Source organism: Daphnia carinata, chromosome 2 (assembly GCF_022539665.2).
Source record: "Daphnia carinata strain CSIRO-1 chromosome 2, CSIRO_AGI_Dcar_HiC_V3, whole genome shotgun sequence".
NCBI classification, from domain to species: Eukaryota; Metazoa; Arthropoda; class Branchiopoda; order Diplostraca; family Daphniidae; genus Daphnia; species Daphnia carinata.
This window is the reverse complement of record NC_081332.1, coordinates 2,751,707-2,779,535: the sequence shown is the minus strand read 5'-3', so window position 1 is coordinate 2,779,535 and position 27,829 is coordinate 2,751,707. Positions and strand designations below refer to the sequence as shown.

The following is a 27,829-nucleotide window of genomic DNA, read 5'->3' as shown; positions in this document are numbered from 1 at the left end:
TTGACCGCTTCAAAACTCTACGTCAGTGCCTTTCCGCCATGCTGTCAGCGTCTGGCATTTATGGAATACATCATTTTTCCTTGCCGTAGTCTTTGATATACTAATCGACAGAGCGACAAAAGTCCTTCTTTTTCCTTCATCCTGTTCGCCAACACGGAATGTTTCAATCTTTTTCTATCAAAAGCACCAGCAGCCTGTCAATGACCATGACTCACGACCGGCAACGACCTGCGTGATCTAAAACTCCGAGTAGGCGGTATGACGGCTTACGTACATACGTCTTATCGAGAATGATTCATTCCATCGAAAGGTCTCATAAGGCTTGGAAACAAAAATTGCATAAAACATGCCTGGCGTAGGATGTTTGCAAAAACATCCGGGATGGGAATTTAACTTCACAAGTGGCAGTCCTTCTAAAACGGCTTCGACTTTTTTTTGTTCAAATAATAAATAACTGCTCATTACCGTTTATCGATGTGAAATAGTTAATCAGTAGAGCATCAGGTTTATAGCTGTTTCGCACACGAACTAGGTTAGTCAAGACCTAATCGTGCTCGGTGTATGGTGAACAAAGTTCGTGCTGATATGACAGAAGATTACGGATTTGCTTATATTGGCTTGGTAACTGGTATCCCATGAATCTGTTCTACAATAACAGGGAAGCTTTCAACTGGATTAGAAAAATAATTTAACGGTTGATTACGGGAGACACAAATAGGAAAAATACTTTGGCTAAATGACAGGGTAAAATGGAAAACACTTTTTCGTTTCTAGAGGTTGGGAAAAACCCATGCTTTATTCAACGCCATCTCTGTTTCGTAGAAAATATCAGCTGACTTTTTTTCCCAAAACAAATGATATTTCGAATATTAATTAAAATTAAAAAAAAAACTTTTCGTAACATGATGGTAGACCGGCGGACGTTGATGGATGATCCCATCTCATCAAGAGGAGAATCACGATTACCTAAGTAAAAACATTCGGCAACAGGGGCTTAGTCACGTGCAGAGTTCTGGCGCGAGGGTGAAGGGAAGGGAAATGATGTGCAATTCTCCAAGGTCTTGGCGCTCAGTGCAAAACGTGTCAGCTTTCTTCTCCGGAGGTTCCATCATCACTGTCCTGTAAAATGACCGACAAGATTCAACCAACGGCGAGCTCTACCAAGGCAGTGAAACATGCCTTAGATACAGCCTTTTCTAAATTCACTAATGCCACTATCAAAAAACGAAAAGTGATGGTCGAAATGCAGATTAACCAGTATTTAGCTTCGGGTTTAGAGGATTCGCTATTCGGTAAACTCACTGAAGAGGTCATGTTCTACGTTCTTCACCGTCTCTCACGTAACAATTCTTTAATTATGTTTGGCATTTTTCAACGCATTTAATTTTGTACATTTTTGAATTCAGTTAATGATTTAAGTCAAATGTCGATGGCATCAAAGGCACTAGGCAAAGTTATCTATGCTTACGTTACGGAGGAGCAATTTGCCATGAGAGTCGCTCGCCTGTTGATAAAAATTCCTATTTCAAGTGTGCTGCTACTTGAACAGGTACGCAGTTTTCTCGCCTCTTAAACGTTGACAACCGAATAAATGAATATAAATTTTCTATGCCAGCAGAGCCAACATGTCGGACGACTACTTAAGCGAGTTAGTTTTCTTTTCACGGTCGAATTTAGGCTAAAATTCTTCCACGAACTTATGCAAAAGGTAAATAGTGCCTCACATTTTAATCGGACTCACGTTCATTGAACTCATTTCTAGGTTCAACGTTTGGTTGAGAAAGAATCCGCCAATTCATTCCCAATTGATACACTCCCCTTTGTTGGCGCTGTGTTGCAGTCGTTCATTGCTGGATGGGATGAGGGCGAATGCCTCAAGGTCAGCTTACAATTGTTAACACACGAAGGAAAGGTCATATTGTTTCTCTTCTTTGATAGGTTTTTACATACATGAGCGATTGCCTGTTTCTTTATCGTTCGGTAACTTCTTAGTAGTGTAGTAAAAAAAAGAAGAAAAAATGACAAGTATTTAAAATTTCAGATTTCACGCTTTGTGTGTGATGCGCCTGGCACAGACTTGGAGAACGAGCTTTTTTTACGCCGAAACCTTCGTTACCTGTTTCTAGATAGGTGCGTTACTGACTACGATCGCGCTATTTGGATTGGTTTCATTTCCAACCAGATTGGCACCGCGCAACTGGCCAAGGTCCTTCTTCTCCTCTACGGCCCCATTAACGTCCACGGTACGACTAGCGTTTTTCATTTTCATTTTTCGATGACGGATTTCAAACCATAAAAACTATTTGAAATTTTCAAGGCCAAATCGACTGGAATTTCGCCTTTAACGTCCGTGCGTTTCAGCAACATACCAATGTGTTTTTCAAATTAGCGAAAACCATAGGCATCCTACACTTGATCCCAAATTGGTCTCCGTTTCTCTCCCTGGAAGTCCTCGTCTACATTTCAAGTAAAACAAAACTCCCACACTCTACCTTATGCCATAAATGGTACCTTTGTTTTGTGCTTCTTTCTTCTTAGATGTGCCCAACTGTTGGTTACTGCGGTCTTTCTCATCCGTGCTGCTACCTCTTAGTTCCATCGACATGAATTTGGTCGTCAAATATTTTGACATTCTTTACAAAAGTGGTCGGGCCTCAACAGCGTCACTTCTGATGGCATTGGCTCTCATGATATCTCCCCAGTTCATTGGCCACAACTTTAGGGTATGCACAATATCACTAGACAACATATTTTTAAGTTATTTGGCAAATAAAAAATAAAATTATTCATTTACCATGATTCTGCAGAACGAGATCGTCGTTGATCGGTCCTGCGTCCACCAGCTTATCTCCAACATCATCAACGCTCCACGATTGACGCCCGAACGTTACGTCGTCGTCAAGAAACTCTGGGGCGCGGTGCTCACTCTAGCTGATGATTTCGCCGAGACTGCCGTTCAAGGTATTACTTTGCAACCTTTCTTCTAGTCATGCCATCTCTTGAAAATAGTAGCTAAAAACAACTATGTGAAATGGGCGATTCATTTTGAAACACAGATGAAGTTCACGGGGGAAATAATATCGACACAATCGACGATTTCCACGATCTAATGGACGCCTGGAAAGATTTAAGCATTATACTGATGTCCGTCTGATCCCTACCTTATATTTTCACGTCGAAGTGCCATCATAGTTCAACTAACTTCTTAATTTTATTTAAAGGTTTATCGTTTCTAAAGTTAACGTTCTAAGTTCTAAGAAAAAATAGAATATATAAAGTATGTCTTTCCTGGAATTATCGCTGCTGACGATTCTAACGCTTCTGTGCGCCATCCGCTTCTGCTGACCAGTAGTCTAGAAAAAAACAGATAGAAAAATGATTGAAAAGAAACATCCATAATCTGCAGACCCAGGAAAATTTTTTATGTACACGATACTTGTACTACGACATCATAGAGCGTTGATTATTCTGAAAATTCCTTGGTAAGTTGTTGCTGAGCTCCCGAACCTCCCTGAACTCCCCGGTTACGAGCAGTTACGAAAATAGGAAAACTAAACCATCTGTTTTTTTTTTCTGACAAAAACAAACAAACAGGCCATTTAAAATAAAGATATGTTGGCTATTAGTGCCGTAATCATTTCCATTTTCTTACCAGATGTGCCAGCTTGATACGTGTTAGAAAGGGCAGTCCCAATCGATATTTCCGGTTCAAGTTAACAGATCCGACGGCAAATAATTGGACAATGGAAGGATACACGACAATACGTCTTATGGCGTGCTTTAGCCAAATTGAAAAACTAAAATTTTCTATTGTTTCAGCAGATTTCGGACGGTAACTCGAATGGATTCCATAGGCTTACATGCTGGACGTATTCTTCTCAAGTACTGGCGGATGAAATCCATAGTTTGAGATAGTCAGAATCTCGCTTTTTTGTTTTCAAAGTTACCCCAGCTGCATGAAAGCGACACCAAGGTCAAAGGTAATATGAAATTTAAGAAGCAGTCTTATCATAGTTTACCAATGAACGAACGCACCAAGAAGGATGAGCCCAGAGCCATGCATTATCACAAGAAACAGCTATGTGTAAATGAAAAGAGTGAGGCTGATTTCGTTCAAGTTCAGTAAGCTAAAAAATCTTCTGGTGAACGATAGGTTTTCACCGGCTGGAAACATGTTGCTGTACTACTGTTTTCTATTGTTCGGTAAGTTCCATAATAAAGCCAATTTGTTTCTATTACATTTTGCATGGTCACATCGAACAAATATTTGTTCTTTACAATTAGGTTTGGCGACAAACCAGGTTTGGACAGACACAGTAAACAGGTCTCCATTCCGTGAGGGTATTGAATATCGATACGAATGGGAGGCATCAATCGAAAGTGAATCGGGCGTCAACAACCAAGTTGTCACGTCAACTTGGCTGCGTGGGCAACTTTACGTCATCTCAAAAGTTGAAGATTCCAAATGGCGCTCACTTCTTAAAGTCCGCAACTAAACATTTTTGTCTGAATTGACACTGACACTAAACTCTTTTCTATGCAGATCAAGAACATTTCGCTGGCCATTCAGCATGGCGATAAGGGCGACAGTACAACTGCGCCCCCTGGCAATACATTTCTCGAGTTGACTGAACTGAATGAACAGCTGAGCAAACCATTCCATCTCCTCTACTCAGGATCTAAAGTTAGAGCGATTTGTCTAGATTGTTAATGTTACTAGCTGGTAACCAAATGATTCTGCTTTTCTTTATACGAAAAAGGTGGAAGCTGCCGCTTTTCTCGATGATAAAGAACCCCTCTGGTCGACCAACTTCAAGCGTTCGATTTCGTCTATACTGCAACTTGATCTGTCTGGCATCAACAATAGGATCTATACTGACCATGAGGTGATTCTCGCTTTCGTTATTATAGGTAGCCAGTGTAATGTTTCTGTGTCGTAGTTATCGCTGTATGGAAAATGTGGCGTCAACTACTACTCTACTCCGCTAGCTGATAACCAATACAGCGTCACAAAGTATCGCGATTTGGACTCGTGCCCAGAAAGTCTGGGTCGATGGAGAACTTTTATCGACATTCCGTCCTGTCCCGGAGGAGAACATCAGGTACAATGAATTAATTATATATTTTCCTTTCTTTTTGTCTCTCCTTGCTGATGAAAGTGTATAAAGCTTTTTCTATGTTACACTGTATCGTGGTGGATGTAGACTATAGCAGGAACAACTAGCACGACACGTTACGTAGTAGCACCCAACAGAGGCCATCCTGAGCTTGTAAAAATTGAATCGTCTAGTGTCGTCTGGCTGGACCCGTTTGGAATCAGCAAATCATCCATGAAAAGCAAAACCAAGTACCCTAATTAAGAATTTAAATACATAACCTTTGCCTCTGCATAAGTTATGTATGTAACTCTTTTACATTTCAAATGATTGCAGCCTCACGATGCATTTGGAAAAAACACGCCGTTCCTCAGAGTCGCTTAGCCCATCCAAGTTGCTATTCAAAGACCAATTAACGTTCGTTTTTCAACGTGAAAGTGACAAGAGGGTGGACCTGAAAGCGGCACAGAATCTCATGTTGCATCCTGAATCGCTTATCTATGGCCAAGAGAATCTTCGTCGCAGGACTCAACTTGACTTAATCAATGCAGTAGAATTTCTTTCAGCAGAATCCTACACCTCAGAACAGCGGATCAGTTTGGACGTATTGCCTCTGTCTTCAGTCTCCTATCAGCTGGGCTCTTTAGATTACATCAACGCAAAAGCCTTGTATAAAGAACTGGCTATCGCTCCCAAAAACGAAAAACTTCATACCGCCAGGTAAAAAAAAAAATCCCTCTATTACAAGCAGAGCACAAAAGTCATAAGAATCCAAAAACAGGAATCTCTTTTTGGATTTGATTCTCCACTCTGGGAGCAACGTCGGTGTTGTTCTCATCAAAGATTTGATCCTTGAAGGACAATTGGATGTATGGACAGCTGCTCGCCTTGTAGCTTACGCCGGTGTCTACGTCAAAGAGCCATCAGAAAAGCTACTGCTGGAATTCTTACAAATTCTCGATGCAAAAATGTCGGGAGAAGGTGATCAATTGAGCGTCTTTAAAAACGCAGCCACATTGGCTGTGGCTAGCCTCATCGGGAAAACTTGTTCTGAAAGCCCTTCCAGCTGTCGATCGGTTAAAATAGAAGAATGGCAACAAAAATATTACAAAATCGTAGCAGGTGAATCGTTTTACAAATCAAATAAGTTGCCACTTCTAATAAGATCGTTGTTCAGCGAGTTCCTCTTCGTTTGCCGAAAGAGCTCTTTACGTGCATGCCTTGCAAAATGTTGGCTACGGATCAGTGTTAGATTCTATTTTGGAAATGGCGACGAACAGAGCGGCACTTGATGACGAGAGCGCTAATGATATCAGGGTTTACATTATTAAAGGTCTAAGTCCTTACAAGAAACAAGACAAAGTAATCCGTCAATAATTTCGCGTTTTTGAATAAGTTAGTTGTTCTCTATCAACTCTTCTGCTTTTAGGTTTGGAATATTCTACTGCGAGTACTCAGGGACGTCAAGGACAGTTTTAGAGTACGGATTGCCGCCGCTCAGATTATCCTAGACGAGTTCGTGAGCGCAGAAACGCTTGAGCAAATGCGACAACTCCTGTCTGACGAAAAAAACAGCCAAGTCCGCAATTACGTTATCTCGGCCATTAAAACTATTGCCAACAGTCACAATCCTTGCAACAGTCTCCTGTAGGCTACCAGCGTTAAGCTTCGTTTAGAATTCACACGCAATCAATAACTAATTCATTCCCTTTACGTAGGAGACAACAGGCAAAGCAGCTTGTCAATGCATTGATTGGCGAAAATATGAGCGAATCGAGTAGTTCGGCTGAGTACGCCTATGATTTTCTGGACAGCGCTTCCTCGTTTGGTAGCCAACTCAACTTAAGGACCGTCAGTTCAGAGTTCGATGACTTGCCTGGGTACGTCGCCGGCAAAGTTCTCTATTTCGTCAAAGGAACTACTGTTCAACCCTTTTCAGTAAGAAAAAAAAAACTATACGTAAAACAAGTGATGACTAATGATTTCAATTAACAAGTTCACTGTGCGGATGTCGGGCATGCGGAAATATATAACAAATCTTTCCAGTTCGACTCTGAGAAAGGAAGACTTGGTAATGTCTCGTATTCACGCCACGATGGACGATTTTAACTTTGCCCCGAGACGGGAATTAGGTGTAAGCAGTTTGGACGTTGTGTTCAAATTACATGGAACGATAGTGATGTTCTACAATTTCGACAAAAACTTCCTCACGTCTGCTTTGGCATGTAAATTAAACATAAAAGGAGACAATGAGCGTCCGAAAAAAAAAACTTAACATTTGAATTTCTATTCTTTTCAATAGCTGTCACAAACTTGGAGTTTCTCCACGACTTGTCTTTTAACATTCAACGCTACGCTACGACTGGCGCTCTACTTTACACCCAACCTAATGGATTAGGATTGCCCGTATCTTTTGTTTTTAGCGCACCGATTCTCATCTCTTTGAAAGGATCGATTGCCAAAACCAAACAGTCTGGAACTGTTGGGCGCCATCTCAACATCAATTTATAGTAAATCGTTTTTCTTTCTTTTTTCTTACGGAATGAAAAAACATAAAAGAAATGTTTCTTAACTACAGCGGAGAGATATACGGAGATCATGGAATTTTGACGCACTTTACGCCGCTAAACCTGACCCAGGGAGTAATTCGCAACAGAAAAGCCATTTTCAACGTGCCGCTCAATCTTGAAGTGATAGCCGATCCCAAAAAGATGCAAACTGATGTTACCATTGTCAACCCTAAAGGTTTTTCCATGCAACCAAATCTTTTTTTCTGGTTTACTTAACCCTTTGAAATTTCTTTTACAGCAACGAATGCCATTGAGATAAGTTCCTTTGCTCGCACAATCCTTACGCTCCGGCCATCAGAGACTTCGTATGAAAAAGTCAGACGAGCTTGTCCCCAGTGTCTACCCGTAATCGTAATTTCGAAAAAAGGATCCATTTTAAAAACGGTTAGTTATGATGTTAAAAAAGACAGAGAGAGGTGCGAATTCTAATTCACTGTTGGATAGGAAACTATTGCCAATTTAAGTTCAACCCTTTTAGGCACGGAAGCGCATGCTCAGGTGTTTAATTGCGACAGTGGACGTTCTATAGGAAAACAAATTCAAACCGTCATTGGAGCCCTGAACCCAGTCTCAATGAACTATCGGTTGGTTGCAATCAGTTTCGTTATGAATGTAAACTATGAATAACAAAAACTATTTAAATAGAGGCAATGCTGCTGGTTGGGCGTATTTGAGTTTCATTCAACTGCAGCACCAAATGTTCGTCCAACCAGAAGGCCGTCACTGCGGATATCGGGGAAGGATCTTTAGATCAAGTCATCTTCCGGTTAAAGAGGTACAAGCTAGACTAAAGCAAACTTGCACCAGTAGCAATAAACTAACAAATACATCAAATACAGCTATTCTGCCGATTCAAAATGAAATCAAACGTGAGTGACGATGCGGAAGTTTCATGGCAGTCAGGTAAATTGGCGGTAAAGATCGAACTTAACTGGAAAGGAGAAACGGCGGCTTCAGATCGCAGGGGAGAACTCGACATGACATACGAATACCGGGTTAGTTTAGCAATTTTTAAAAAAGTTTTTCTACTCAATAAAAAGTAAGTTTTTTTTTTTTACTAAGTAGAAAATATTAATTTTTTTCAGAATGCAGGATCTAGAAACAATGTCAATGTTCGTGCCTTTGTCGTTCGGTCTCCCCAACTAAACCTCACCAAGGATTTTATGATATGTCTTAAAGCTGATTCCGTCTTCCAGCCAACACCTGCTGACATAATCGACATTTCAGGTTACAATCAGCCCCCCCTTGCCCAAGGATCAATCGAGTACGTCATGGGTGACGTCTCGTCCTCAAATCAGGTTGGTATGAACTATTTCATTCTACAGCAATTGTTTAAATTTTTTTTGTTACTACAGTGTCCGACAGACCAATTTCGTTTCAAAATGGGAATTAAGGCTTCTGCAGGACAGTGGGTAATGCAGAGGCGAAATGAGGCAAATACTTGGCCCTACAAGGAATGCGACATGGAAAAAACGAGTAAAAATTGGGCACCAGGAATCGTTCCCCAAACGGAAGCCTGTTATCACGCGGCCTTAGACTTTACTACCCTTTCAAACTACAACTTTGAGTTCAGATTCGCTGCTGTCCCATTCCAGCTGGAAAAAATGATGGGTAAAATGGGCGACTTAATCAGCCTGTCCCTCTTGCCGTACTGGAAAACCGAACCCAACAGCAACACCGATCAAGTGGGTCAAAGCAAAGAAGTGGGGCGCATTCAAGTCAATGTGACTTTCCTACCGGATAAAATGGATGATGGTGGCCAAATTGTGAACTTGCACTGGGCCACCAATAACGTTATTGAAAGATACGACTCCGTCAATCTACCCTTCGGCAACTTCCTGTTGCCTTCGACGAGTATTCCTCGAACTACACGAATCGCCTACGAGGGGGACGTTTTCCGTAAGCTAATTTAATCAAGTACAAATTATTTCTCTAAAAAAACTTAATCTATCCTTGCTACGTACAGCCTCCTGTCTTGTAACATCGCAATACATCAGGACGTTGGATAAGGTCAAATTCAACAACTCCTTCTCACCTTGCTACACTTTAATCACAAGTGACTGCGGATCAAATCCCCTTTTTGGAGTTTTTGTTCGGCGCACAGCGGGACTCTATCCTTTGGTAAAACCTCGAAAAGCTTTAATAATGTTCCGATATCTCCAGAAAAATAAAACATTTGTATCAAAAAAGGCAACAAAGGTACAAGTTGGCGGACATACCATAGAAATCATACCGGATGAAAGTGGTCGACGAAAGCAGTTTACCGTTCGAGCTAATGACGTCGAAATGGACGTTACGAATAATGCGTATACTTTACCAGAGGGACGAGATAAATTCTACGTTTTAAAGTGAGTCATGAAAAGCAAATGGTAGAAGCATATCAGTAATTACCCCATCAAATACAGGGTACGCTATCAGGCTCCTATTTACGTGATCTCATCACCTGGAGCTGGACTTTTGATTCACTATAGCGGGAGTCATGTGGCGGTATTTCCCACCTGGTTTCACAAAAATCAACACTGCGGTCTGTGTGGCAATTTCGACGGTGAGATTGACCGGGAATGGATAAGCCCACAAGGATGTCCCATTAACAACGCTACTGTACTAGTTGCCTCCTACACATTGGGGCAAACGTGCTACCCGAATCAGGTAAAACTGGCTTGTCCGGAGAGTACGTCATAATCTCCTGCGTAAGATTATTCCGCTCAACTCAAACGTCTTAGATATTAAACGATACAAAAATTTTAAGGTTTTATTGGCAAAAGTTTTGTGAACACTTGCCATTGTCAATAACCTATGTCACTTTCTCCCTTCTCTACCAAAAGAATAGAAAAGCTAAATAAGTGGCAGGGGCATAAAACATTGCACACAATACACTTAACACTATTCAAGGCCATGTAATTCTTTCCCGTTTTGGGAGATTTGTTCCATCTTTGGTGCAATGCCCACTCATTTGAGATGCACTGCGCTTGATTTTGGCTTTCTTTAACTGCTGAGTCACATCCATGATACTGCAGGATGATGAACTTGTTGTGGCACAACTTGAAGTTCCTTGTACAATAATGTTTTGTCTCGACGGATTTCCATTTTGGGAAAAATGTCTGAAGCCATATAAAGAGCAGTACATCTCAGCAAATTTCCCAAGTAATGAAATAAAGGTTGAACTTACAGTTTAGATGCTGACACTGTTGGTTTTCCTTCCTGGGTGTTTTCGACTTCCATTTTAGTTGTCTTATCTTTAAAACAAGACCGTTGTGCTTGTGGCATTGCAACCCTTTTGAACAGTTCCACCAATTGTTCTTTTTCATGTGAAATGTTTTCATCAACTTTGACATGTCTCTGTTTTATTAACATTTTAAATTTAGTATGAATTGTAGGATCAACTGAATCACGTTTACCTCTCTAAGCGTAGAAAGGAGTTCGTCTCGTGACAGTAGTTCTGGATGAAGTAATTTCCACGTATTGTCATGGTCTGTCGAAGACATGCTTTTGTCATTCAGATTTCAGAACGAAGCGTGTTTTATTTATCAGGATTTTGAAGTTCTGCACCCGCTCCTGGAAAAAATTTCACTGTGTCGTCTGCTACAGTTGTGTTTTGTTTTTCGTATTTATCAACCAAAAAATGCAGCAGGAAAGAATAACAAATTGTGATTCAGATAATTTCCGAAGAGTGTTTAAATATTACAAGCAAAAATGCCCATCTCCTGATTTAACAGGCGTTATTAATTTTCAAGACGAAAAGACTTTTGGGCAAAATGTTAGTGCTTCCCGCAAATTCGCTGGGTATCATTTTAAATTATTAATGTGTCAGTTTGTAATTACTTGGATTCTAGGGAATCAAAACCTATTCACCCTGCTGTGATAGATTGAGTTTCACCTACAACGATCTAGGTTTGACACCACTAAAGGATTGGAACATATTCACCATTAACAAACATCCTGGTATAGAAATAATTAGCATTCCATCAATTGTCATAAATATAACCAATACTCACCTTTTTTGTTTCAAAGGGCTATTTTTCATATCAAACCCATTTACAAAAAGTGGAATAGAACACTGGATACAACAGTCATTTGAGAATTATTGTCTTCCACCCAACCCAATTAATATTAAACAAAATATTGATATCAGAAATTGTAGTGATGACACCATCCTTCAAAAACTCAGATGGGCCACCCTTGGATACCACCATAATTGGGATACAAAGGTATTTAAATACTTTTAAATTAATTTTGAGTAAATTAGAAATTTTTCTGTATAGGAGTATGATGAAAACTATAGAGATAAGTTTCCTTGCGATCTAAGTCAGCTTTCCTCCATTATAGCTAAATGTGTTGGATTCGAAACCTTTACAGCAGAAGCTGCTATAGTGAATTATTACTCCCTTGATTCATCAATTGGTGGTCATACTGATCACTCAGAAAAAAATCATGATGCTCCATTGATTTCTATAAGGTTAGTACTATACTGTGGTTTGTAAGGAGAAGTTCATTGTTTAAATTAGTTGCCATAAAGTAAAACTTTTACCTGGTTTGTTTGTTTCTGTGATTGCCTAGTTTTGGTCAAACTGCAATTTTTTTGCTGGGCGGAACCGAGAAAAACGTTGCACCAACCCCGATGTTCATCCACAGTGGAGATGTTGTCATTATGTCAGGTATTTGGGTGCAAGATAGTCTCGTCGACCGATGAATAACAATTCGTATTAGGTCCATCAAGACTTTGTTATCATGCCGTGCCTAAAATAATCTCGAATGCTGAATTCGCCGTCGATGGTAAATCATTAAGTTATTTCAAGTAAATACTGGTGCACACTTACAGTTATATTTTATTCTTTTTAACCAAGGCCGCTGGTCGACAGTCATGTCAAAAATGCGTTTAAATTTAAATGTTCGCCAGGTCAACCTATAAATGCATTTCACTGAAGTTGGCGCATCATGTTCGTTGTATTATTGCACTTTCTAAAAGGGCCGTATATGAAAGGGAGGGTAGTACAATCTTGGGAAGAAAAAAGAAAAAAACCTACTATGTATAGTATGGGTAAACGCCGAGAGAATTACAAAATACCAGACAGCCGCTTGCCTACTGAGGAAGTATGCAACAGCATTTTGTAACAAGACTGCACTCATTTCCATCCTTAGGCAGGCACGAAATATACGTTAATTGAACACATTATTGGCGTAAGTACGTCTAGTACTCACTTGGCTAAGCTAGAAGCAAAAGACAAAAATCTAATTTACTAATAACTGAATAATTGCTCTATGCGCTGGTTGTATCTTACATGGCTTATTCAAAGAATTGTTCCAAATTCAAAGACGATCAGTGAATTGAACGTTCTAGTAAATATCGTTGTCGAGAATTCTCATTAAGCTCGTTTAACATAAAACCAAACAAGTAGCTCCTATTCTCTTTTCAAAATAGGTGGGACTGGTAGTTGCCTCTTTGGGTAAAATCGATAAATGCGACCGCTTTGTGATTAATGCTTTCGCAAAAAAAAAAAAAATAAATAATAATAGTAATAGTAAAAATATTAATATAAATATAACTAAAATTAAAACTGGCGCTAACATTTAAACTCTGGCTTTTCCGCAAAACCACCCAACGAAGGCAATCAAAGAAATGGAGCCTTATGACACGTAAGAGGGAGACGTTACATAGATTTTTCTCTTTTGAGTATACTTGATCGAGTAAGAGGCCTGAGAGCGTTATTGGCAGGGGTGAGTTGTCGACGGTTACTGGCGCATCGTAAATCGAAGCTGACGACGACATTGCTCCGACCGGATAAATCGACTTTCTCTTCTTTCGTTTTCTGACTATTTACGCGACTACTATTCAATCGAACACCCACTGTCGAAGAGATGCCCGGCGAAGAAGATGAAGTCAGACAACATGCTTCACGGAGCAACCCTAAATTAGCATTGCGAACGCTGTCGCTATTTGAGCGATGGGAGCGTGGATAACAACGGCCCGACAGAAAGTGTGAACAGGGTGCATTTTTGGAATGCTGACAGAGGACTTCTTCAATTTCCTTTTCACTGCAAACAAATTATACTTGATTGATGACGATCATTAAGCAATACTTTAAGTGAAAGCTAAACCAACCTTGCAAGTTCAAGAAAGTCGTCAAACACGGGCGAAGACACCACCTTAAGCTCTTTGAGGTCACCTTCACAATCGCCATGATGATGACTACTTGATTGTTCATAGCGATCAAGAAATTCGCCCAGTTTACTTGCCAGACAAGCCACGCGATCACTACCTGTCAATTTCTTTACAGGATTCTGTCGAATGAAGGCGGTTACAACTTCAAGAAAACTACAACTGGTTTGAATTTTAATCAAATACCTTTGGAGACGGGGATGCGGAACGGAGACGCCCAGCAGATCCCAGCCGTTGTAAGAAACGCTCAATCAGATCCAGTTGGTTTACGCAATCTGTAGAATTTTCGAGACCAGGTAACCGTTGCTGCACAAAGCGCAAATAACGCGAAAAACCTCGACGGCTCTGCTCCTGACTAAAATTGTAAAAATAAAAAGCGAAATTGTCATAGAACTATCATATGAGTACGCTAATTACCTCAGGATGTATTGATTTGACAGCTGATCATGGATTTCTTTCTTGATTCTCGTTGGGGAATCTTCAACGGCCGGAGCTTTTTTAATTCCCCGAATCATTCCTAGTTGTAATGTACAAGGATAAATATATATTTTGTGTTACTGTGCAATCGCTATTTTTTCGTATCGCACAAAGTACCTGGTCGACGGTTGTCTATGGTAAGTGATTGAAGAACCGCATCTTCGTAAAACGAGGTAGTAGACTCAGCATCAGATTCTTCGTTTAAGGAACGCCAGTTGGGATGTGCCCAATTCGAGCTACTAAACCGCGCAGAAGTTCCTGCGGCTGGGTTCGATCTTGTCGCCGGTCGAAGCATTTTCTTGGGGACTTTGGGGGGAAGTTTGGCAGAATTTAAAGCAGAGAGACTCGTAGCAGTGGAAGCGGTTGAGTCGCAAGACACACTCGATGTGGAATTTGAAGCGGCAACTGCAGCAGCAGCAGCTGCTGATGCAGCCGCTGCAACTGAAGCAACTGTTGCTGAATTGTTTCGATTGTTGCTGATCAGCGGGAAGAGTCGATCGTGGACCATTCGATTAAAGTTAACTCCAGGAGAAGCCAGAGCCGGCGATGAGCAAAGAGTCTCAATAAAGTCACCATAAAGTGACCAGGAATCCTCGGTTGGAAAAATGCGGTTGAAATCACCACGTCGTTCGTAATCATCACGCAATTGCGTTAATATGCGTGACTCTTCCGCAGTGAGGGTCGACGCGCTACCCGTCAATTTGACGACGCGGGACTGGTGAAGGCGTGTCCGTGGTCCAGTGTCAGCTGATTGTGCCCTCCGATATTGATTGCGTTCAGTGGATGTGGGCGCTGTCTTCGCTCGACCTTGCCTTTGCGAAGCAATTGATCCAGGGGTGGTTGGCGTGGTGGTAGGATCCACTGCAGGGATGCCTACAAGCGTCAATAAATCGGATAACATGGCTGATTTAACGCGCAGATCCAATTGCGAATCACAGCCAAGCGAAGGTGACAAGTTCACCTCCAATAACCACGGTTTCAAATCCGCATCGACGAGAATATCAAAGCCGTACAACTCTACAACAGCCGGCAAAAGAATTAGTTGGCAAAATGAATTCGGCAAAAATATTCTAATAATTTATAGATTACCAAAGCAATTGTTTCGGTGAGGGACAAACATTTTGCAAGCTGCAACAACTGGAGGGGTAGCTGCCATAATAGCTTTGATGCATACGTCTTCGATCCGGCGCATCAGGCGAGATACGTCTTTTCCCTGTTAATACAAATAGCTTGTAACAGATGTGGCTAAACGGATTTAGATAGATTTACGGACACACCTGAGCTCGCAGGTATTTCAGAAATCCTGTTAGCGATCGTTTATGACCGACATCTTCTACACTGGGATCCTCAGAACTGCAAAAGGCAACAGTTAAGTGTGATTACAGGTAATATACCCTGATAATAAACATGCTACTTACACTACAAAGTCGGCGTGATACTTATTGATGCTGTAGTTGCACAAGTGGATGCAGGGGTTGTCCAGACTGCTTTGATCAGCCGTATACTTCACTGCGGCGAAACGGACGATTCCGTGTCGGTACAAGTAAATGACGAGCGGATCGTAAGAAGTTACAGCAACGTACAGACGTAAATCGCACTAAATTAAACATTTCGTTAAGCTAAAACTGAAATATTAAACGCAAAAAAGTTGAAAGGCCTTTACCTTATGGCCATCGACCAGCAACGGATTTGCAATGTACTTGGATATGAGCACAGATTCCTCCATTGGGACTTCATCAGGCTAGGTAATCACACGGAAACGTTATCACCCTATAGGTATAGCTAAAAAGAAGAAAATTTACCTTACTAACTAAATAGATTCCACGACCTCGAGACGAGGCAACCGGTTTGACTATCCAGGGCCCATGCAATCTATGATGAGCTGACCAGAAATCCCTTGAAAACCAATATCAAGTAACCAATTTAGTATTTGACCGGTCATTTCATTTTGTGCTTTACAGTGCTACCTGTATTCATTTGGCATGACAAAGCTGGGTGGAAGGAAATCAAAGTGCTTTGACCCATGACAGTGCTGAAGCCTTGCTACATTTTTGTACAACCTGTCCTTTCTTGTCAGTTCATATGAACGTGGAAAGTGGTTGACTCTCTGGTATGAGCGAAGTGAGGAGAATGTGTGTGGCCTGGGGTGGGACCCAGTCCAAAGGAGGTTGAAGTCATTGCACGTTTGTGATACCTCTCCTAGGCCATGTGAAGCTAATAGTGCACTGACCAGCCATGTGTCACTTTGAGCAGTTCGGAAAGTTAAATTCAAAGCTTTACCAGCCTTTAATATTTATTAAAAGAAACATTTAGCCTATCTAAACGTCTTCAACCAACAGATCTCTTGGTACCTGGAAAGGTGGCGTCCCTGACAAAACACTTGGCCTAAACTTGGCAACAGGAGGTTTTCTTCCTGACTCTATCTGGATTAGCCAGTTCTCTAGTAAGTGTAAATCCTCCCTTTATGCAGAAAATATAACAAACTGACTTCTCAACAGTCAATTTAGAAAAAAAAGAGAGAGAAAGAAAACGTGTCGCTTACCCTGGATCTTCGGTTTCGTTATTATTGTTGACAGGAGCTGCAGAAGCCATAATAATTATCAACAACTGACTAAAGCTGGAGACATGTAGGAAACGACTTGATATACTCAAACTGGATAGGAAACTCCGAAACAAACGAGTTAGAGAGTCTAGTAAAAAAAAAAAAATTCTAAAGAATGAGTTGCAGCAGGGCCATGTTTTCACTCACGACTTGTCTCCACCTTTGCCTGTCAGAAACTGAAGGGAAAAGAAATTTTGTACGCTGTTACCATGGTAACGTACATGTTTTAAAAGTCTACCACTTTTGGGGGTATGTTATCGTTGCTGGTAGGAGGTACATATCGGTCTTTTAAACATCGTCGATGACTGTGTGGCGAGATGACTATCGACACGAAACCTTGTGGTTCTTTTCCCCTAAATAACCGTTGGGGCTTTTCCTTTTCTGGGGGAGTTCACTCCTTGTGAGCCATGAATTAAACATGTATTTTTTTTTATTTATTTTTTTTTATTTTCGTTCGTTGGTCACCATAAAACACGATTTCTCTTTGTTTTCGTTGAATCTTATTTTGGAAACTCGCAGCATGGGCAAGTTGATTGCCATCTCAAGAGGCCACGAATAGATTAAACCGTGTTGAGTAACACCGTTCTGCTAAGCCATCACGCTTGATGATGGTAATTCAATTACAATAGTTGATCATAAGATTAGACGAGCTTCGACCTACTTTTATAGCGTTGCGCTTCTTACCAACATTGCGCACAATATTTTATAATGAATGAACAACAGTCAATAGTACGGGACGGATGTGGTTGGGTGTGCGTAGCAATCGATCGAACGACAGTCCCCTACATAGTTGGATCGTTACAAAAAGAACCATAGCAGTAGAAAAAGAAAGGGAAATAAAAATGACGACATGTAATAGTTTTTTAAAACGTCACGCACTTTCAGGGACCAAGTACAAGGGTTTCACGTGTTCTTTGTTGGGGGACTATCGCTAACGGCAATTTATGGGATAGCGTTTGCTTTTCAAAGTAATATTTCATAAGGTACAACACGCGTAGCAGAATGACTTTCTTTTTTTTAAAATATTTTTAGCAAACAACGACAATACAACAGTGTATCTCCAATCAAATTCGTACAGTCATAGCCCACGTATAACGACGACGTAAGTCATATATATATGCTATGATGATAAGTAGTTTTTCGTGTGAAAACGAAAGCATAGGGGAAAACAATAACACGAGTGCAGCTTGTATAATAATTATTATCACAAAACCAAGACCTTGGCATCGAAACAGGCTCATCATTTCGAGTTGTGTGGGCACTTCAAGGTAATGGGAAATGTCAACGGGCAATGCCGAGGAAAACGTGAATCGCCGCGGCGAGGAAAAAGAAAGATCCAAAATGAAACATAGTCGCCTTTGAAGCATGGTTACTAATTACCGGTTGGCACTGATTGGGTTTCCAAGGTCGGAGGTAGCCCAAGCTGTCTCGAGCTCTAATACATACGACATATTGGCTAGGTCGATCGATACCATCGATTTGATCTGAACGCAAACCGTAGCCTACGTCTTTTGAAATGACTGGAGGACTGACCAGATCTGGTTGACCCGGCTGCTGCGGTTCTTTCAACAGGGGACGGACTTCAACAGCAAAATCACCCACGTCTTGTCGCGTTTGCACGTACCAGCTGTACATGATGGATGAGCCTAGACTCGTTACCTCACGAAAAACGACATCTTTGACGATGGCGTAGTTGGCCTTGTTATTCACGCTGCGACCACACGTCAGTGATTCGTCGTCAACGGATGCCAAAGTCTGGCCGGCCAGCAAATGCGGTTCTTGGCATAGAGTTTGACTCCAAGGGTTATCGTCTCGTAGATCGATGCCACTCAGCCAAAACTGCAGTGGCCTCAGTCGGCAGTCGCAGGCAATTGGATTGCCTTCCATAAAGACTTGTGTCGAATTGTTCTCTATCAACGGCATGAATTCGTCGTAAAAGCGCGTCAGGCGATTGGAGCGCAGGTTGACTATTTTGAGCCGAGGCGAAGCAACGATTTCGTCAATAGGAATATCAATCATTAAGTTATGACTTAAATCCAATTGAGTCAGATTAGGCAACGGGCCCAGCAAGCCTTTCATTAAATGCGTTAGACCGTTGTAGGCTAAATCAAGTGATTCCAAGCTGGTCATGTTCGTAAGTACACCTGTAATTAAAGAAATACACGATTTAAAAAATGTCAAATGAAATGTATAGTATTGTCTGTACCTTTTCGAATTTCATTCAGCATATTTCCTCTAAGATTAAGTTGGCGAACTTTTTTTGTTCCGATGAGGATTTCTTTAGATAGAACGGGCATCTGATTGAACGATAAGTCAATTTCAGACAACCGATATGGAATCCACGGACTCTCAGGAAACGTTTTGGGCGATATGAATGATATCTGATTGTGTGTCAAGTTGATCTATTTTTTTAAAGGTAATTATTTAATCATCAGTAAATGTTTTTTTCTATTAAACATATTTAAATAAAAAAAAGTATACCCTTTCAAGAGAGAGACAATCTTCCAACAACGAGTGTGTTTTATTGTCCAGCCTTTCTATGTTGTTATATGAGAGATCTAGCGTTCTCAACGATACCAATCCGTGGAAAGCTCCCGTTGGTATGGAAGAGATGGCGTTGAAGCTCATGTTGAGGTGAAGGAGTTGGAGAAGCCCTTCAAAGGCTTTCTCGCTGACTTGGCTAATGTTGTTGTGACTCAGACCTAATTGGAAGACAATGGGAAGACGGCCAAACGCGCCACGGTTCAACTCGGTTATGTTGTTAAAATCGAGGAAGATGTACTGAATAGTATTCAAGTCGGCGAGCGCTTGATAAGGTATGGTCCGAATCGAGTTATTTCTCAAATCAAGTTTTTGCAAACTGATGAGATTGGCGAAACTACCCGACTCAAGGTTATCGCCAATTTCGTTGTTACTCAGATCCAGTGAGAGCAGTGAATTCATTACCGGCCAAATGCGGTTGGCGGGGATTTTCGACACACGGTTGTTGGCCAAGTTGAGTTCCAGCAATGAAATAGGCAACGTGAAGATGTTGGAAATGAAATTATGTTCCAAGGAGAGCCAACGGATGGATGAAAGGCGAGTAAATGCGCTTCTAGCTACCTCTTTCACTTGATTGTGACTGAAATCCAATTCAATCAATGTTGGCATGTTACCAATGGATGAGCCACTCAGCGATCCCATGTTGTTATGGCTGAGGTTTAAGTGGCGCAGAGTAAACAAGTTGGACATTGTCGCGCCGTCAATTTCAGTCAGCTCATTGTGCGAAAAATCGACAGTGTGGAGCTCGTATAACTTGGGAAACGTCCTCTTCGGTACCACCTGCAATTGGTTGTAGCTGACGTTCAATATCGCGATGCCCGTCATGAATTCAAAAGGAACATGTGAAAGATTGGTGATTTGGTTGAAATCGAGACGTAGTTCAAACGGATACGTTGTGGAATCGAAAGCAGTGCGCGAAAATCCGGTCAACTTGTTATGCGAAAAATCCAGCAGAGTCAAATTGGCACAGTTGACGAAAGCGCCCGCCTCCACCAACTCCAGCTGGTTGTAGCTAATGTTGACTCGGGCCAAATAAATGTCTTTAAAGGCGGCTTTCTCGATGCGGGTGATTTGATTGTCGGACACGTCGATATGCTCGCAAAGGTTCAGTTCGTGAAACATTTGAAAATCGATTTTTGTCAGTAGATTGCGCGCTAAATCGATGGTGCCGATACGAGTAACGGCGCCGAATGTTCCTCTGCCAATATCGGTAATGCGGTTGTCACTGAGGTAAAGTCGACGGAGGAAGCGCATTCCGCGGAACGAATTGGAATCCAATTTTTGAATCTTATTCCCACTCATATTAATTACTCGCAACACCTGAAACAGAGAACGAGTTTTGAAATAAAACATCAAATTCAGTAAGGGCGATTGTTTTTTATTACCGTGTTGCGTGCAAAGACTCCGCGAGGATATTCAGTCAGTCCGTTGTGTGACACGTTAACGTTGATAAGCTTAGCGAGATCGGAGAAGTAGGTCGGTTGTAATTTCGACAGGAAGTTGTGACCGACGTCGAGGACTTCCAAGTTGCGCAGAGGCTGGAAGATACCTTTAGGTATATCTTTCAATTGATTGCCGTGCAAGTCGAGCATCTTCAACTTGTCGAGGCCGGCAAAAGCCTCTGGCATCAGTTGCGAGATGTTTGCGTTTATCAAACGCAACTCTTCCAAATGAAGGCCGGCAAACGCTCGACTAGAAACGTTATCAAGTTTGCTTTGATCCACTCGCAAAACGGTCAAAGACGAGAGCTTTTTTAGACCCTCGGGTATTTCTACCAGCTCCGTCCGCGTGAGGTTAAGCATGACGAGCGTTGAGTTGGATACGCCAAGGAAGACGTCATCTTCTATATAACTCAGAGGCGTGTCAATGATGGCGAGTCGACGAATCTCGATGTTATGGAACAATGGCCCGTACAACCTTGGTTCAACATCATAGAAATGACACCAGCTAAAAGTGAAGGAAATAATTATCATACCGAGTAATGCGAGAATGTGAGATAAGTAGCTCATCAATTGGTGCTCGGGCGTTATTGATTCCAACAGACAATGTAGCCAAATTAGTTCGATTGCAATGTATCACCTGCGAATATTTTCAAGATTTGATTAAAAAGGGTTAGTATTTTTTATTTAAGTATGAATTATTTTACGTACCAGACCAGTGTCAGCACCTCGGATGCAGACGCATGGATAGATAAGCCTTGGTTCTTGCGGACACGGATATTTGGGTCCCGGTGGAATGTAAACGCAATAAGAAACTTGTAAGTGAAGTAAAAACAAAAAGGGTAGCAGGAAGAGGATCCGGGAAGACATTCTTGATGGTGGTGAGATTTTTCCCGAGTCACTTGCTGATTGTGGGAGAATAAAAGACGTCTGTTCAGTAGAAAACGAAATGTGGGCAGAGTCAAGGCCAGCCAAAAGTTCGCCTGTCGCTTCTATATTAAAATTCTCGCCACCTTTTTCGGAGTGTGAGTGGGTGCGTGTGTCTGCGCAAGAATTGAATTAAAGGAAACTCGACTCTTTCACTTTTCACTGGCCTCTTCCACTCCCTGTACACACTCGCATGACTTTCACTCTCTGTGTTAAACTCGGCGATTTCTCTCAGTCAGCTGTTTGAAAGGCTGAAAAACGGCTTCAATTATCGTACGACATTTTCCTATGTAAACACAAGGCAAGTCGACCTCCCATGAAATAGGTACCCTCAATATCGAAATTCTAACGGGGGAATTGTTTGAACGAACGAAATCTTAGTTCACTAAGCAATTGGTACGCGATAGAATTTAGGCCAGTCGGTTAAACACAAAAGTAGGGCTCTCAAATTATGTCTTGGAATACCAGAACTGGGTCCGATTACTGTCAACGATTTCTTTTGTGATTCAATGCGCGGAATGTCACGGATGTATCACTACGATTAAGCAAACAAGCTTCGACTGCACTGCGTGAACGAATGACGTACACGCACACAAAACACGTGGAGTCTTGACGAGAGTTGGAGCTCAACTTGGGGACTTCGACGCAGGCAGCTGGTATAGACCAGCCGATGTGAACCCCCGTTAGGCCAATGACCCACTTTCGAAGCCTCCCCCTCACCTCCGCAGGCCAACAACACTTGTACCACTTCTTTTGATACCTTCCAGAATCTCTAAAATACAAATAATCCGAAAAAGGGCGTCGGAAGGAGGATGAAAACATTCATTTCAGCAGGGGTGCTAATGCGGCAGCTGCGAAAACGATGACGAAAGCAAAGAAAGAAATTTTCTCCAACGTTAACTGGCAAATTGATGCAGAACGACGCCCATTGCTCGACAATTTTCTAAATAAAGAATCTCGTTATTTGAACATAAAAATACGTACTTGCCGCGCTCCCGTTGAGTCAGCACTAACTTCAATTCTCACTTTCTACGTAATTCACTCGATTTTTTTGCGTTTCGCCGCATGAACGCCCAACGATTGATCACATCTTCTCATGTAAAAATGTTCGTAATGAACGCATAAAGGAAAGGACGGTACTGCCAGCCTCTCCTTTTCCCTAAATCAGCATCATTATACACTGGAAAGTAGGCAAATAAAATTTGGGCGTAGCTCTTCTGTTAATAAAAACATGCGTCTCTGTCGAGGTCGTTGCAATACAACACACACCATCACTTTCGTTTAAGTATGCCAGAAACGGCGAATTGGAAGATAAAAAGGAAAGGTTGTTTGGTTGTGTGTGACTGGCCAAGGTGCCCGCTAGCTTGAAATGGTCATTCAAAGCGTCCTTGGGAAAGGAAACTTTGGAGACAAGGAAATAGACTCAACTCTGGTTATAAGAAGCTTAGCAAATCGTTCCAACGGTGGCCCATACTTGTTGACTGCTTAGCTTAAGCTTTGCGAAACATTAAAGGATTTCCAAGGCCGGCATTTGGCAATGAACGTTAAACAACGGCCTGTAAACCAAAATTATAGAGTTGCCAGAAGATTAAAGTACGATGTTACCATTACTCCTACAATGTCATTTTCCGACCGGTCAACAGGTGCAAATATGCAACACACGGCCAACAGATTTCCCATTACATACGTTGGATGAAAACATCATTTTCCCTCTGGCATTTTTCCAACACTTGCTGTGGTTGAAAAAACTTTGAAGTCATTATTCCCTCTGAAATAAATTGTGTACAAAACAGAAATGTAAAAAGAAAGTATTATTCTTTTGTTAAAGCACGAAAATATTACCGTCCTTGGAAGCGGAGGAATAACCTGGAGAGGAGAACGCGTCTGGCGACTTGACTGCACCCTCACACGGCAACAAACCCAGCATCTTTCGATGCAGATGAGTCAACTACATCCCGGATCCAAATTTAGCTCTTGATGTAGCGAAACATGTACGTGTTGCTTTTCTATGTAATTATCGCATTGTTTCCAAGCACCTTATCTGCATCTCATTAAATTTTCTAGACTCGAAGACGATATTTACGAGACGTTTGGAAATCCTGACGGAGAAAAAATGGCCGCATTTAGTCGTCAAATGCAGGACTAAATGAAGAAAAGAAAGCGGTTACGCATTTCCCACTTTTTGTTTTCTGCCACTTGCGTTTGTACTCACGGAAGTAGGTTAAACCTGCAATAACTTCCGCCATTAAAAAAGCTGTCTGGTTAGGAACAAAAAAAATGAAACACGTTTCGCTTCAAGTTGTTGGATTCTTGATTCAAAAAGATTAGAAAAGGATATAGGTATTTTGGCTAACCGCTGGAACGATTGATGGAATTGTTTGACGCGCAGCAAGAGCTCTTTCAAGGTACATCTTTTTGCGAGAGATAGCCATCTTGTCGTGCAAAACCAAAACTATAAAAAATAGTAATAGTATTTGGACGCTCTCATGACCTCGACGCACAACTAGGCTGCATACTTAAACATTCGTTGAGGCGGTATCTAATCATTGTTAACTCTTTAAATAAAAATAAAATTTACTATAAAACGTCAATTGTTTCAACCTCTAAAAGGTTTTTTTGTTCGCTCCATTAGTAGCAAAATTTTGAGAAGCCAATAATCTGGTTTTCAATCTGCTGAGAGCGGCTTTTCAGGCAACAATTATATGTAACTTTCACAATTTTGTTTTTTTTTGGCTACGACCTCCTTCAATTCTCAAAAATTGGCATTGAATCAAATGCCCGTCGATTCTAGAAGGTTGACACGTTGCTTTTGAGCCAAATTTTAATTGGAGAATAAAAGACCAGTGTAGCAACCAGTCAATAACAGCAGTAAGGAGAGTATTACATGATCAATTAGGGCTAATTAAATCTACTGATATTATAGAAAAATAAAGATAAGTATCACTTGGTCAGTTAGGCTCGGACGGATGCCAGATAATCACGGCGGGCAGGCATTTCATCAGCTGGTCGGTTGTATGGTGTCCAGATTGGTTCACCAACAAAGAAACGCTTGGCCTTGATATAGTTCTACGGGTAAGTCCAAAAAAAATTACAGAATTATAAACCGTTTGAATTAAGTTGAATGAATGGAGACTAAGAGAAAAATCAAATGACGCAATAACGAACCAAGGAATCCAGGGTAAAACGATGGTAAATGCCAGCCGGCAAAACGAGTAAATCACCAGCTTCTACTTTGATGCGAATCCAGCTATCATTTTTGGCGTCTCTCACATCGAAGAAGCCGGATCCACTCAATACGAAACGAATTTCTTCGTCAGTATGCAAATGCTCCGAGAAGAAAATCTTTAACTATATCATTTGTTTTTAAAAATGAAATTAGCGTTTTCAATAAAATTATGACAGTTAGGATGCCTTATACCTTTTCTTCGTAATTGGGCAATTTCTCGGGTGAAATTTCGATAACATCCTCGTAGGTATAACCTCTATCTTTCTTGATTTTATCAAGTACACCGTCTTCCTCATAAGAATCGAGGTTTAGCTGAAACGAGTTAAAGCAACAAGATTGACCATGCTGTAAAGAGGAAAACAATAATAATAATAATACTAACCTTCCAGTAAAGGACTCCAGTTAGCGTGACTAGATCTTTCATGTCAACCGGTTGGGGTGGGTTTTTCTGGTGATCCAAACGCTGATCCTCATCAGAGTCGTCCATATACCAGGCGCTGACCATCTTAAATGAAACAACACACAAAATGAAAGATTAAAGATAAATACATATTTATTTCAGTCGCTAGAAGATAAGGTCTCTTATAATAGTTTTGAAATTGGTGTCCAATTTGCTTTCTAGGTGAAGATACGTTTCCCTAGCAACGGTCTGAAACTGGGGACGATTAGTGTGGACAAGTTCTCCGTAAAGATAAGCGCCCATGGCCGGATGCTGCAGTAAAAACTCGCGAACCATTGGCAATAGCCTAGCACATTGCTGGGCAACAATCAATTCACAAGCTCGATGGTGCGTATCCGCATTAATTAAATGAGGCTCGTAGTGACCCATAAGAAGGCGCACGCTTTTCGCGGATATCAACTTGCTTTCTTGTTCCAATAAGCGATCCAATAAAGCAAGCACTTGATCAGGCATGGCTTGGGCAAAAGGAAATAAAGGTGGATTTCCTCTTGGCCGCTTCCAATATTCAAGATGTTGAGTGACTTGTGCATCAAGAATGTTCATGGTGGAAAATTCAGGTTTCCATTCGGGCAAGGATGAATTGTACAGCCAAAGCTGGGAATGATGACGAATCTCTTCCTTTTGCTGAAACTGATGACAAAAGAAATCGACGCACTCCGTTGTTGTTATCAAACAACCGTGAAAATATTCAACATAGCATTTCAGAGCTACCAGGAGGGGGTCTAAGCCAACAATTTTGACCAATTGGACTAGGAAAAAATAACCTTTTAGATAGGGTATTTGCGAGACTGTTTTATCCCGATGCAATCCATTGATCACAACATTAGTTTCCGGATTCAATGAACTGACACTTTGAAGAAACGGATCCACATTCTGACAGTCCGACTTTAGAATCTGATATCGATTAATTGCTTTCAGCTCCATGAGTTCACTTCGACGAGCAAATTTGGACATCTTCAAGTCGACCACATCCTATAACAAAAAAAAAACGAATACGAAATAATGCGAAAATACGATTTAAAAAATCATTTAAAAAAATTACCTCCATGAACGTTGCAAAGCCTTCACTGATCCACTCTTCATTCCAATTTTTAGGCCCGATATTAATGCCGAACCAAGAGTGGCTAATTTCATGGCCTAGTCTAGCCAACATTGGTGAATGGCCGTAAAGAATACTGGGCGAGATCAAAATTAATCCCGGAGAAGCGAATCCAAGACAAGTCACTGACCGAGGCATGATTACAAAATCCAGTTTCGGGACAACATGTCTTCCCAAGATGTGAAATATGGCTTCAATCGAAGAAGGAATGTAATCCTTAAATAGCGATGGATCGCAGGAATTCGAATAGAACATTTGACAAGGGATTTCAGGACCAGCAAAGTCTGAATGGGCGAAAGGGCAAGGGTAATACGGATGTCGACATTCTATTATTCTATCATCGGGTGTTTTCGATTCCAAATGAAAAGGGATCTCTTCACGTTTCCATTTTCCGATTGCAAGAGCAAATGTAGACAGTGGTAGTAGCATAGATGTGTAAAAATAAATGCCCATATCGGTTAAAAATCCTCTGTCATCACCAGTAGTAGTTGCAACGAAACCACTGGGCACTTGCAATAATAACTGCCAGGTAGCCATCAGTGTTGGTGCATCTTGATAAGGAAAGAGAGATCTATTGTTGACTAAGCTTCCTGTAGTAAGGCAGCAACATTTCCCATCGTCATCAAGAAACCAGGACACTGAACTACCTTCTGGCTTTGTTCGGTAAGTAAAACAAAGAACAGCTTTTTTCTTTTGGAGGTTTTCAACTTTGATACACCAACTTTCCAAGCTTGGGTTTAATGCTTGTCTCTCTTTCTTTGAAGTCCAATAAATAAACAATTCATTACTCTTCCGTTTGTCAAAACTATCTAAGAGGGTTGATACTTCTTCCTCATCGGCATTCACTTCTTCAACTGTATCAATGTGTAGATCTTTTAAATCTAAAGTTAGGGTTGACCCTGACCCAACTTGCTCGATAAACACATAAACCTCACCGCTAAAACATCGCTGTTCTACGTCACAAGTCAATCTCAACATGTAATGTTCTACTTTGTAATCACTTCCCAAGCTGAGCAGCGGAAGATCTAAATTGTCATGGCAGCTCATGTCAAAATAATTGTTCTAATCTCTCGTTGACAAAAAGACGAATAAAAAAAAAACTCTTATTTACCTTTAAAACTTTTAAATGTTTTAAAATTACGTTTCCCTTCGAATAGCCACCTGCTTCTAAGAAGATTTCAGGCGCCCACGCTAGCCGTGCTCTATTTTTTAAATGCGACGTCGGCTGCTAGTGA

General features: G+C 41.2%; 7 protein-coding genes across 10 annotated transcripts; 2 read left to right on the top strand and 5 right to left on the bottom strand.

The window, feature by feature from the left end:
• Positions 1–478: 478 nt before the first annotated feature.
• Positions 479–11,209, bottom strand: LOC130701681 (uncharacterized). Of its 3 annotated transcripts, none has more exons than XR_009420591.1 (7): positions 11,065–11,209; positions 10,836–11,005; positions 3,653–3,952; positions 3,430–3,573; positions 2,795–3,353; positions 2,512–2,738; positions 479–1,119 (listed from the first exon to the last, which is right to left on the bottom strand). XR_009420591.1 is itself a non-coding variant. In XM_059494263.1 (3 exons), the coding sequence occupies exons 1-3, from the start codon at positions 11,149–11,151 to the stop codon at positions 10,554–10,556; spliced, it is 471 nt and encodes a 156-aa protein (XP_059350246.1). In that variant the 5' UTR covers positions 11,152–11,209; the 3' UTR covers positions 10,548–10,553. The 3 variants fall into 3 exon arrangements, 1 of the variants encoding a protein (XP_059350246.1); XR_009420590.1 differs by having other exon boundaries at positions 491–1,119; positions 4,020–11,005; XM_059494263.1 differs by lacking the exons at positions 479–1,119; positions 2,512–2,738; positions 2,795–3,353; positions 3,430–3,573; positions 3,653–3,952 and adding an exon at positions 10,548–10,767.
• Positions 1,081–3,197, top strand: LOC130701677 (F-box only protein 47-like). Its single transcript, XM_057523614.2, has 10 exons — positions 1,081–1,340; positions 1,407–1,549; positions 1,619–1,708; positions 1,763–1,879; positions 1,939–1,980; positions 2,042–2,243; positions 2,318–2,467; positions 2,539–2,723; positions 2,808–2,961; positions 3,057–3,197. The coding sequence occupies exons 1-10, from the start codon at positions 1,127–1,129 to the stop codon at positions 3,152–3,154; spliced, it is 1,395 nt and encodes a 464-aa protein (XP_057379597.1). The 5' UTR covers positions 1,081–1,126; the 3' UTR covers positions 3,155–3,197.
• A 31-nt stretch (positions 11,210–11,240) lies between the features above and the next one.
• On the top strand, positions 11,241–12,590 carry LOC130701680 (nucleic acid dioxygenase ALKBH1-like). The gene is made up of 7 exons (XM_057523616.2): positions 11,241–11,423; positions 11,500–11,608; positions 11,678–11,874; positions 11,929–12,122; positions 12,224–12,321; positions 12,374–12,439; positions 12,511–12,590. The coding sequence occupies exons 1-7, from the start codon at positions 11,289–11,291 to the stop codon at positions 12,573–12,575; spliced, it is 864 nt and encodes a 287-aa protein (XP_057379599.1). The 5' UTR covers positions 11,241–11,288; the 3' UTR covers positions 12,576–12,590.
• LOC130701676 (tubulin polyglutamylase TTLL5-like) lies at positions 12,589–17,264 on the bottom strand. The gene is made up of 14 exons (XM_057523613.1): positions 17,141–17,264; positions 16,843–17,078; positions 16,652–16,760; positions 16,268–16,584; positions 16,103–16,196; positions 15,964–16,041; positions 15,719–15,897; positions 15,578–15,653; positions 15,390–15,513; positions 14,418–15,317; positions 14,241–14,340; positions 14,010–14,178; positions 13,767–13,945; positions 12,589–13,699 (listed from the first exon to the last, which is right to left on the bottom strand). Exons 2-14 carry the CDS (start codon positions 16,890–16,892, stop codon positions 13,315–13,317), a joined length of 2,760 nt encoding a protein of 919 aa, XP_057379596.1. The 5' UTR covers positions 16,893–17,078; positions 17,141–17,264; the 3' UTR covers positions 12,589–13,314.
• A 446-nt stretch (positions 17,265–17,710) lies between these two features.
• LOC130701685 (toll-like receptor 3) lies at positions 17,711–23,918 on the bottom strand. The gene is made up of 7 exons (XM_057523628.2): positions 23,652–23,918; positions 21,594–23,577; positions 21,419–21,522; positions 20,829–21,360; positions 19,384–20,763; positions 19,109–19,304; positions 17,711–19,046 (listed from the first exon to the last, which is right to left on the bottom strand). Exons 2-7 carry the CDS (start codon positions 21,750–21,752, stop codon positions 18,184–18,186), a joined length of 3,234 nt encoding a protein of 1,077 aa, XP_057379611.1. The 5' UTR covers positions 21,753–23,577; positions 23,652–23,918; the 3' UTR covers positions 17,711–18,183.
• An 831-nt stretch (positions 23,919–24,749) lies between these two features.
• On the bottom strand, positions 24,750–27,826 carry LOC130701688 (acireductone dioxygenase-like). The gene is given in 5 exon segments (XM_057523630.2): positions 24,750–24,875; positions 24,975–25,157; positions 25,228–25,347; positions 25,418–25,540; positions 27,706–27,826. Coding segments are annotated over 4 exon segments (552 nt in total). The 5' UTR covers positions 27,706–27,826.
• On the bottom strand, positions 25,570–27,697 carry LOC130701687 (aminopeptidase O-like). 2 transcript variants are annotated; one of them, XM_059494261.1, is made up of 3 exons: positions 27,441–27,697; positions 26,538–27,350; positions 25,570–26,467 (listed from the first exon to the last, which is right to left on the bottom strand). In XM_059494261.1, exons 1-3 carry the CDS (start codon positions 27,639–27,641, stop codon positions 25,601–25,603), a joined length of 1,881 nt encoding a protein of 626 aa, XP_059350244.1. In that variant the 5' UTR covers positions 27,642–27,697; the 3' UTR covers positions 25,570–25,600. The 2 variants fall into 2 exon arrangements, with proteins under 2 accessions (XP_059350244.1, XP_057379612.1); XM_057523629.2 differs by having other exon boundaries at positions 26,538–27,697.
• Positions 27,827–27,829: the final 3 nt, after the last annotated feature.